Below are 11853 nucleotides of genomic sequence, written 5' to 3'. Positions count from 1 at the left end.
AAGGACATAATTCTTTTTGGGCTCATAGAAGGTGGTACACACACACACACACACACACACACACACACACACACACACACACACAAAATACTTTCTTGAAGTTACAGCAAGTGTGAAAATGTTGCAGAAAGTGCTGAGTGCTTGTGGGAAAATGCATTTATGCTTCCAGACTTTTCAAATACATAACTAGTGCTAGGGCCTTCTGTTGTTACAATCACCTTGGCCAAACTGCTTGTATGGTACAATTTTCCAAGTTTCATTTCAGCACCTTCTAAAGCTCTGAATTATTTACCTACCTGCTTCTAAAAAACATTTTAGATTTTTGTTTCCCTTTGGTTATAGACATAACTGGCTTAGGTTTTCTAGACAACGCCAACTGCATTCAAATGATGCCCAGAGAAGAAGAATCTCATCCAAATGATTCAGTTAGTCTTTGTCGAGATGGGTTCCCCAATCACACCCCCCCCCCCCCCCCACCTCTCCCCCAGATATTAATATGAGCAAGCTTTCTTTAACAGCCATAGACAAACTCCCGGCTCCTCATTCCCAGATATTGTTGGATGTGACAGTTGTTTACAATCCTGATGTCCAATCTCCATGTGCTGTGTTACAAAAAGTCACGGATCTGTGCAAGTGAGATTGTGTGTGTGTATATATATATATATATATACAGGGTGCTTCAAAAACATGTTAACACTTCTGAGAATTTTTGTACACCGCTCCTATCCTATGCCATCTCCAGGCGCTGCATGACGTCATTGCCGGGCACTGAAGGGAGCCCGGCAATGACGCGCACTGAAAGGGAGTACTCAGTTTTCAATCCGGTTTCTTGTTTGTCCGGGCTAGGAGGCTGTTTCAGCTAGGAAGCTGACATTTCGGCACAATAGTGAGCAAGTACTTTGGCAAAAACGCTATTTTTTGTTTTTTGATCAATCAATTGATTAATTACTGAATTATTATCGATTTATTAAGTACTTATTTATTTCCTTTCTCATCTGGGCATTATCGCAGGAACCTTTTGAGCTAGGAAGCTCATATTTTGACACAACAATGACCAGGTGATGTGGCTATAAAGGATATTTTTGATTTATTGATTAATCAATTAATCGATTAATTATTTAATTTTTTCGATTAACGACTTTAATTAATTTTTGAAAAGGTTACAGCATCGGATGAAGCACTGGTGGTTTAGGTATGCTATTAGCCAATTGATTAAGAAAATATTTTATGATTATTTATTGTTTTTAATTATGCAATTATTGTTCGCCTCTCCCTCCCAATATAAATCAATTATTGTGCACCTCTCCCTCCCAATGAGAATGAGATCCCTCCCAATGAGTATCACCTGACGCCGAATGCACCCCGGCAATCCCGCGCTGGAGGATATTTATTTATATGGCATGGGGGCGGTGTACTTTAAATGTATCTGTTCTTGTTTTTCTTCCCTTTGCAGTTGATTGAACTGGCAATGACATTGACTTTGGAGCAAAGAAGAAAGATTGCTGCATGAATGGACGTCTTTCAGTCACCCACGGTGGTTCGCAACAAATACAGAGAGAGCATTTCAACTGCGATCCACCCTTGAGATTTACCATTTATCGTGTTTGCAACAAATTCGTCGAAACCGGCTCAGTTGCTGAGGGAACAGCGGTCGACCACGAACAGGCCGATCCGCTTTAAACATAGCTGTTGCACAATAAGCTTTCTTGTGTAGCCCAGGGAAATCAACCAGATGGTTCAATGCAGAATGTGGTCTTCCCTGGGCTACAGGGTGGAGAATCTTGAACAAGGACCTGGGAATGCGGCCATATCATTTGCAGATTGTGCACGCCTTACTTTCTGCAGATAAATCCGTTCATGTTTAGGCTTGCAAAGTTTTCTTAGAGATTAAGAATGTGGAACCCGACATTCACAGGCTAGTGGTATTCGGCGACGAGACAACCTTTCACATAAGCAGACGCGTGAACAAACACAACTGTGTCTTGTGGGGTACTGAGAATCTTGGTGTTATGCATGAGCATGAACAAGACAGTCCCAAGGTGAATGTCTGGTGTGCAGTCACTGGAACAGGAGTGATAGGGCTGTATTTTTTTGAAAACACCACAATCATCGGTGGTGATTTCTTACACTTGATGGAGAATTATGCAGAGGACAACCTGCCCCTACAAATCCGACTTACCTGATACTTTCAGTTGGATGGTGCTCCACCCCACTTTGCTTCGAACTCCACTCCACTCTGACTTTTTGAAGCAATTAACATACATTTGTTATCATGTAACAGTGTATATTATCCGTTCTTTACCGTTAAAAACGATAGTCCCAAGTGTTAACATTTTTTTGAAGCACCCTGTAAAATATATATATATTATATGGCCTTCTGAGAAGTAATCACAAAACACTGTTCTTGCAGAGTCAATACAGTTGTCAACCTTCGCTGCTATATTTTGTTGTCACAGATTAGGTCTCTCAAGTTCAGGTTGGGTCACATAGCACAGATTAGAGACAATGGGAAGCAATGAAAAATGAAAGCTGTCCTCTCACTTGCCTTCTCACAAACAGACTTTGAGAACTGTCACAGATAAATGCATTCACACAAGAGGTCACGATTTCATACTAAAGTCACAATTTCAATTCACGAGGAAAGAAATCCCAAAACGGCAGAGAGCTGAGAGCAAAACAGGCCAGGGTCGCATCTCTGCAAGAAGGAAATTATTATTTTGGGAACAGTCTTCTTCAACAGAGGCAACACAAAAGCTGAAAACATCAATATTTTTGCTCTTCTCACCAGGTGTACGTTGTCGACTCACTGGTACATGGCCAATGTTGAGGCCAAGGAAACGTAAAAAATAAGTTATAACAATGTCTGAGAATTAACCAATCGCATGTCCCTGCAAAAAATTTTAAAAAATAAAAAAATTTATGTGCGTTGGTCACATGATTACCAACCAACTAAAAGGTGAGTTGCTTATTTGTTAAACCCAAGAGACCTCTACTCCCCCACCCCTACTTCCTTTACCTCTGTATTTTTGTTGAAATGCAGTACGTACTGCAAACAATATTCATAATTATAAAATAGCCGAGTAGTTTTATCAACCTGTTTTGATATATCTTTTACCATCCATCTCTCATGTTTGACCTTCCGACTTCCTGGTATCAATATGAGGGAGTCAATTTCCCTTTGCCAATTCCTTCATTCCCAAAGACAGTAGCTCGGATTCCTAATCTGGCCATCCGCGAGACCAATGGGCCTTTAAAGATGGCATGAAATTAAATCTCAAGAAAATATAATCTCATTCTTAAGCAAATTTATCACCTTCCCATTTATTGTGAGACTCGTGCACTTAATCCTACTCTCACCAGAAAACAATTATCTTGCATTGGAAGCGGAAGTTGAGAAAATAAGATATTGTTGGACAATCTCTCTCATTTGTTTGCTGGGGGTTGACAGCTCCATTTTGTTTAAGGCCAAGAACTTGCCTGTTTTCTCACCTTCCCAGCATGTGTCCTCTAAAAAGGACTATGCGAGCTGAAGGTATGCAGGTCTTCTTGAGGTAACAAAGGATCGTCATGTATCACACTTACAAATTGAATTTGCATCACTATTTTTTGCCAAATTAAAAACCCTGTACCTCTTGAGGCACAAGACTGCAGATCGTGCAAAACCAAAATGATTCCATTCGAGTGAACAGCGACGGTGGTCTGTTTCATTCCATGGGAGGTTGTCCCAAATCATGATTGGTGAACAGTGTGCCTTTTTGGAGTTGTACTTGGACAAGCACGTGCTTTAAAAGTTGTGGGGTAGCCATTTAGAATACAATGTTTGAGACGTCCCATTGGTTTTAGTCTCCAATTATTGAGGGCTTGTGCCCAGCTGCAGTCATTCGAGTCGACTGGCCGAGTCCTGCCGTGTAAATAAAAACATGTCTCGAAGTTTTTAAAGATTGCTTTGGAAGTGACTCTCGGTGAGTCAGTCCCGCCACGCGTCCATGATGATACGGCAAGAAGTATTATATTCACAGTCGGTCTCTGATTCAAAAGTTTGTTGTCAAGGGAGGGAGCGAGTAATGTGAAGGTCGGCAGTAAAGAGGAAAAGGAACAAATATTTGCCAGAAATTGAGCACCTATAAATAGAGCTCTCTATTTCCAAAATCTTGTTTAGTGCATGATGCCACATCTGTGGGTGGTGAGTACGGGGGTGTTGCAAGAGGTGAGAGGTCATCGCATGTGCTCAGGTCACGCAGTGGTAGTTGCTCGCCTGTCTCGTAAAGTTCTGGGTGACCACGGTAGTAGTTGCTGTAAAAGGCGTTGTAGTAAGAGTCACCTTGACAGCCTTTGGTTCGGCTCATCGTTCCATTGCTCGTGTTTGGACCAAACCTGGCCACGACGGGAGTGGCGGTTGCGACGGTTGGCAGGACTGAAGGTGCAGTCTCCGATGGACCAGAAAATGAAGAATAAGAAGCTGCTGTTGGTGGACTGCCATGTCGTGGCATCCAGCAAGCATCCGAATGGCCATACTTCTGGCACTCTGATGTGCAGGTAGATAGGACGGTCACATCAGGAAGAGCAGCAAGTTCCGGGACTACCGGGAGGTTTTGGAGGGGGAGGAAGAAAAGTTCTCATTATTATCATTGCCGTCACTTTATATCAATACTGTCATTACTAATACTCTAATCTAACTAACTCTAATCTCAATCATCGACAATTTCTATTATTATTGGAAGTTGTGCTGAGAGCTCATTAAAGGGTTCATAGTTTTGATACACAACTTGTGCTGACATTTAATAGTGTACATATGTCTTCAATACAATACAAACCAATCTCCAAAGACTGATTAAAAAAAAAAAACTCACCTTGATGCACTGACCCAATAAGTTTGTATTTTCAGTTATCTGACTAGTAGTATGGGCCTCGCATGTTTGCTCAAGGTTAAGACCTACAAGATAGCAAAATCAGTCTTTTATGAGTGTATGTATCATGTTTTGCAATGTGACATCAAAATAGGAAGTGTAACACGTGTTGGTAGAGGGCCAGAGGTGGTTGAAGGTGTGAACACTAGGGTGCTGCTCTTGTCCACCTACCTCTTTTCCACGCTTTTGCAAGAGACCTCCCAGACTTAGAGCAGGTAGTTACCTAAGCATGACGTCACCAGACTCTATGATGTAATGGTTGGAGCATTCTCTCTGGCTCTGGGAGGTCAGAGGGTCAAACCCTAGCTGAGTTATATCAGACTTTAAAAATGGCTCGTCCTTGTTTCCTTATTTGACGGTCAGCATTTAAAAAGGATAGAGCATGGACAAACCACCATAGGTTGGCAATCATAGTGCAAGCTTTATGGCCCACCTAGGCTGTGCAATGGCCGCATGGTTGCATCCCTGCGTTGAACTTCCTGGTAAGGGAACTCGCATTTTTTATTATTATTGCGGCTGTGCTTTCTGCTACACAAACATTTTCATTAAGGCCTGACATGTCGAGGAAGGGTTGCGACAATTCATGATTGTAGTGACTATTGTAGCTACAGCTGGAGTTAAAAGTCCAGAAACTCCAAATCACCCTGCACATTCCGAACTTCCAGACTTTTGACTCACCCTGCAGAACGGCAGTGGCTTGGTGGATCCTCAGACTCTTGTAATACGTTTCTATCAAACACGTAAATACCCAATTTCCTGGTTTCCCACCTCGTTTCACCCAAAATCAGAATCAGTCAGGACATCGAGGCAGCAGAACATGCACACAATACGCATTTCAATTCCAGTCTATATTCCATCCCTGCCTATATGTCGCTGCACACCTTTATCCCTAATGGTTTTAGGCAACGATCCAATTCCACTGTAAACCAAATATCATGTCGCTCTTGCTCCCAGGAAGGCCATTTAAAAAGTGAAACATCAGGATGACAGTTTAGACCTCGGCCGACATTCAAACCCAGGCTAGATGGCTCAGGGGTGTGAGCGTGCTACTTCTAGGCCATCTGCCAGCCCAATGCTAAAGCTTATGCTGTGCTTAAAGGATAAAAATCCATGTTGCGAGAAAAATGCTCAATCAACGCTCTGGTATCTATGTATGCAGAAAGAGAAAATGAAGGTGTTGAGAGCGAGTCGCATTGATGAAGAAATAAAATTGTGGCCTAGACCCAAATTACCCACATGGTTCGCTGTGAATGCAAAATGCGTTCTAAAAGTCATTGATGCGCATGTCGAAAACCATTATGAACATGTTTAATCACTGCGGACTATTACACGAGATCATTTCATTGTTCGGTATCGGTGTGATCCACTAACTGCTCGAAATCATGACACCTGAGAGGATAATCATAGTGCAGGCGTGCTGCTCTTGTCCAGCTTTCCTGCTAAAGTCGCACATCTGTACCTGGACATAATAAACAGACTATTCAATTCACGCCTTGACACCGTCAACAAAACCAAGAGGTGGAGTGATGACCGCACAACCAGTGGGGGCTTTGTGTGTAGGAGGTTTTCTCAAGGTTTTTGTACGAGAATAAACTTAGCGATGAGGAGTAGTGAGGCTGAAGCATTTCTTGCCGCATTCCACAACCTTTAAGAAAAAAAATTTTTGGATACAAGATCGAGGCTCGTGTAAGAGCTAACATTGATCACAAAAAGACAAACTGACACATAAAACATGATAAAGGCAGCGGAGAACAAGATGGAGGGCAGGGAGATTTGTGGGAGGGAGAGGGCTTGGGGGAAAGAGGAATAGGAGGGGGGGGGGGGGAAGAGGAATAGGAGGGGGGGGGGGTGAGAGAGGTAAAAAAACAAAAAAACACATGGACACTGCCAGGACTTCCAGGAAAGAAGTTAGTATTTCAAAAAAGTGGATCTGGGGTGAATTAAAGGGGGAAGAAAAGATCAAGGTTTTGGATGGGGGAAGACAAGAGATGGTGGTGAACAGCTGTTTTAAAGACCTGGAGGGAGGAGAGGGATTGAAGAGAGTGAGGGAGTTTGAGGGAGTAACCTGAATCTGAGTGCAGGCGTGCTGCTCTTGCAGTCATGAATCTGAGTGCAGGCATGCTGCTCTTGCAGTCAATCATGAATTGTCGCAATAAATGAGTTTATTCCCAACCGTTGAGGGTGGGAATAAACTCATCTTTGCTATTTTGTGGGAATGTAAAGTATAAAACAGCCGTACTAATTTATGGACGACAACAGCAAGGTGACTCCAACGAACCTGAAACGGGAGATAGAAGGCCTACACGCATCCTGTTTGCTTTGGGATCAAAGAAAACATCCATTAGTTTTCTTTTGTGGCCTCGATCAATGCTTCCGTTGCTTTAGAGGTAAGGAGCTCCTAGTTGGAAAAGATAATTGTACTAACTTGTTTGTTCCTTGGTCCCATTATCTTAAACATCAAATGAGGCGAGGCGACCAACTGCGAGCTTTGGGACAATACGACCGAGCAATCCAATTCCAGGGACCGCCACACAAACACACATCCAAAGATCGTGCAATTGTCTTGCAATACACACCCAAAGGACACATACCAATCATATCAAGTCATGTCATGCATGGCCACATGGTTTATTTTATAGTATTTTTTTTTTTACAAAGAACAACCATAACTACGATACTTCTCCTACTAGTGCTCAGAACTGAGGTCAAAGCTTCACATAAGGCAAGTGCCCAGAGAAACAGAGTGAACTGTTTCAGGAAAGTTGATTGTAGGTTAGAAGAAGTGGAGGAGGATGATACTCTTCCAGAAATAAGAATGTATAGTTCACAACAATTAACAAATTTGCTCAAATGGGCAGCACCAAAAAAATCTTTACCATTTGAATGATTCATGCACAATTCTCGATTACTCTGCAATGGACAGGTGCTCAAACCGGTCACGGAACATGCCAAGGAAACCTCTCGTGTTGTCGCAGTGGCCAAGTACAAATGGGCCTTTTGTCCGAATCATCTGAGCTTTTCGGGAGATTCTGACAATTCCACAGGCATTCCACGAAGTTAATACCACATCTCCGTTAGTCAAGTCAACATTGAGAATTGGAAAAATTGATAATTGAAGGAGCATCACTTCAGGAGCACCAGGATCTCTAGGCACCAGGATGGCCAAGGGGAATATTAGTTTTCGTGATAAAAGTTGTGGAAAAACGAGTCTGCGACACAATCAGAGGAGTTTTCAGCAAGTCTGATCGATCATCCAAAGGGTGGAATGATGGCAAACATTCGTGAGAGGATTTGTGTGACGTTGGGAAAAGGCCGTGGGCTGCACAGAGCTCGCACAGTGCTCGGACTCAAAGTTTCACTTCCAGTGGCATGAGCGGTTGATAATTAGTGTTTGAGCTGAAGTTTGGTTTCTAGTTGGTTGGATCCAGTATTTTGACATTTTGAAACTGAATGCTACTTTCAGTGTCATGTGACCTCCATGCCACCAGGTAAAAGTCACATTGTGTAAAGGATGCATCATAATAAGTGAGCGGATGATCCGCATCAGACATCAGCTACTCTTCATGGTGCGCCCTTCCAACCTGCCAAACAATGGAACTTGAGAGAAGAGAAAATGGTGAAAAAATTCAGGGATGAGCTGTATACTCACAAGGACAAAATTAGAAACAACTTGTTGAAGTTTAGTCAGGCTAGTGATCAAAATAACAAGCATTCTGAGTATTTCGCTGCAATACATGTCCCCGACCAACGTTCCAAGTGCCATAACTTTGTCAAAAATGATCGAATATGCAAATTTATGCACGGTTGATGCTGGTTTTCAAACTTGATCTGAGGTATGCTGAGACACACGTGTGTCATGCCTCGCCTCGTTGATAAGCCCGCAAGGTCGCTCCGTGGAGCGGCCTGCACGTATTGCACTGTGTGAATTATATAATTACCAACTCACGGTCTGAGGTACTAGCGATTCAAGAGATATCCATTAAAAATATATATATTTTCGTTTAATTAACGATATCTGCCAAACCACGTGCCCTATCGCAAATTCCAAAAGGACATTTTAGTAGATTGACATGCTGAACAGATCTGTGAAGTTTCCCCTTGATTGGATCAAAAATGAGGGAGGAGCTCGGTTTTAAAGGTTAATGCTTAAAAACGTCATAACTCTGAAACCATGTGACGCATGACGTCATGCTCGCTGACTTTTTTGTTCCTCATGGGTATGCGATTCTGCCTGCAAAGATTGGCCTCGATCTGTTCAGCCGTTGCAGAGAAAAAGGGGTTTTCGTGTTTTCACGAAAAACAATATGGCGGTCGAACCAGGTTACCTGTGACGTCATAATTACCATTAAAAGATTCTACAGACCGAGTCACTCATATGGTGAAAATTTGATCTCAATCGGTCCAATTATTGCAGAGAAAATCTTTTTTAAAGGAAATTAAAACTTAAAATGGCACTGAGTTAAGGATCATCAGAATTATCAGAATTCCCAAAGTTCAAAGTGCCATAACTTTGTTAAAAATGATCGAAACGTCGTGAAGTTCGAACTCGATCTGTAACTTATCATGAGGAAACCATGTGCCAAGTTTGTAACCATTAGCATTAAGCGATTAGAAAAAAAGTCCGGAAAACTGTTCTTTGCGTGACGGTCTGACGGACTGACTGACGGACGGAGGGACGGCGGGACGGAGTGCAAACCTATAGCCCCCTCCGGTGTACACCGGTAGGGGACTAATAATGATATCCCACCCCTCCCCACCCGGGCTTCATGCAATCACTTTCTTCTTTCCCCATTGTTCATAAAAAGTAATGTTATTGTGACAAAACAAAGAGAGTGGATAGCCATACTTGACTTTGCAATGGCAGGAAAGGCTGCAATGATTCCAAGTAGACAAATTGCTCGATAGTTATTGCATTTCTAACGATACAGAAAATGAACTTTCCCCATGTGGAGAAAAGTATATACCACGACAACTACTACATCCATGAACCCAATTATTGCAACATTGTGGTGTTGGCCAGGAAAAGCTTTTGTTGGAATCCTTTCACGGACCGGCTGGCCAGGCCCAACGTTCGATTGAAGGCAATTTTGGCAGGAACTCGTAATTTGTTCGGAGTACCGGCGATAACTCGTCTCGTCACCACGCAAGACGCCTTGGGATCTTTAATGTCCGCTAACCACCGGTGCTGATAGAACGGTTCCCCGGCCTAACGTTCATCCGACACATCGACGCCTCACCCTGCATGTGAAACACCAGGAAGGCAATTTATAGCTGGGATCTCTAGGCTATCCAGGGATCTCTAGGCTATCCTGGGATCTCTAGGCTATCCTGGGATCTCTAGGCTATCCTGGGATCTCTAGGCACCAGGGTGGCAGTTTATAGCTGGGATCTCTAGGCTATCCTGGGAACTCTAGGCTATCCTGGGATCTGTAGGCTATCCTGGGATCTCTATGCACCAGGATGGCAGTTTATATCTGGGATCTCTGGGCTAACCTGGGATCTCTAGGCTATCCTGGGATCTCTAGGCTATTCTTGGATCTCGAGGCTATCCTGGGATCTTTAGGCACCAGGATGGCAGTTTATAGCTGGGATCTCTAGGCTATCGTGGGATCTCCAGGCTATCGTGGGATATTTAGGCTATCGTGGGATCTCTAGGCACCAGGATGGTAGTTTATAGCTGGGATCTCTAGGCTATGCTGGGATCTCTAGGCTATCGTGGGATCTCTAGGCTATCGTGGGATCTCTAGGCTATCGTGGGATCTCTAGGCTATCGTGGGATCTCTAGGCTATCGTGGGATCTCTAGGCTATCCTGGAATCTCTAGGCTATCCTGGAATCTCTAGGCTATCCTGGAATCTCTAGGCTATCGTGGGATCTCTAGGCACCAGGATGGCAGTTTATAGCTGGGATCTCTAGGCTATCGTGGGATCTCTAGGCTATCGTGGGATCTCTAGGCTATCGTGGGATCTCTAGGCTATCGTGGGATCTCTAGGCTATCCTGGTATCTCTAGGCTATCCTGGAATCTCTAGGCTATTGTGGGATCTCTAGGCTATCGTGGGATCTCTAGGCACCAGGATGGCAGTTTATAGCTGGGATCTCTAGGCTATCGTGGGATCTCTAGGCACCAGGATGGCAGTTTATAGCTGGGATCTCTAGGCTATCGTGGGATCTCTAGGCACCAGGATGGCATGTTTATAGCTGGGATCTCTAGGCTATCGTGGGATCTCTAGGCACCAGGATGGCAGTTTATAGCTGGGATCTCTAGGCTATCCTGGAATCTCTAGGCTATCGTGGGATCTCTAGGCACCAGGATGGCAGTTTATAGCTGGGATCTCTAGGCTATCGTGGGATCTCTAGGCTATCGTGGGATCTCTAGGCTATCGTGGGATCTCTAGGCTATCGTGGGATCTCTAGGCTATCCTGGTATCTCTAGGCTATCCTGGAATCTCTAGGCTATTGTGGGATCTCTAGGCTATCGTGGGATCTCTAGGCACCAGGATGGCAGTTTATAGCTGGGATCTCTAGGCTATCGTGGGATCTCTAGGCACCAGGATGGCAGTTTATAGCTGGGATCTCTAGGCTATCGTGGGATCTCTAGGCACCAGGATGGCATGTTTATAGCTGGGATCTCTAGGCTATCGTGGGATCTCTAGGCACCAGGATGGCAGTTTATAGCTGGGATCTCTAGGCTATCCTGGGATCTCTAGGCACCAGGATGGCAGTTTATAGCTGGGATCTCTGGGCTATCCTGGGATCTCTAGGCACCAGGATGGCAGTTTATAGCTGGGATCTCTAGGCACCAGGATGGCAGTTTACAGCTGGGATCTCTAGGCTATCCTGGGATCTCTAGGCACCAGGATGGCAGTTTATAGCTGGGATCTCTAGGCTATCCTGGGATCTCTAGGCTATCGTGGGATCTCTCGGCTATCGTGGGATCTCTCGGCTA

General features: G+C 43.9%; 1 protein-coding gene across 1 annotated transcript in view; it reads right to left on the bottom strand.

Annotated features, from left to right (window-relative positions):
• Positions 1 to 489: 489 nt before the first annotated feature.
• LOC137439710 (protocadherin-9-like) overlaps positions 490 to 11853 on the bottom strand; it is a 431655-nt gene continuing 420291 nt past the window's right edge. The window contains exon 5 of the mRNA XM_078768284.1: positions 490 to 4579. Within this exon, the coding sequence (XP_078624410.1) occupies positions 4122 to 4579 (458 nt within the window). The 3' untranslated portion in view covers positions 490 to 4121. The remainder of the gene's footprint in view (positions 4580 to 11853) is intronic.

The sequence above is a fragment of the Myxine glutinosa genome, chromosome 14, assembly GCF_964187855.1.
Source record: "Myxine glutinosa chromosome 14, kmMyxGlut1.1, whole genome shotgun sequence".
In the NCBI taxonomy this organism is placed as follows: Eukaryota; Metazoa; Chordata; class Myxini; order Myxiniformes; family Myxinidae; genus Myxine; species Myxine glutinosa.
Note: the sequence above shows the minus strand (reverse complement) of the source record. Positions and strands in the feature narration are given on the sequence as shown.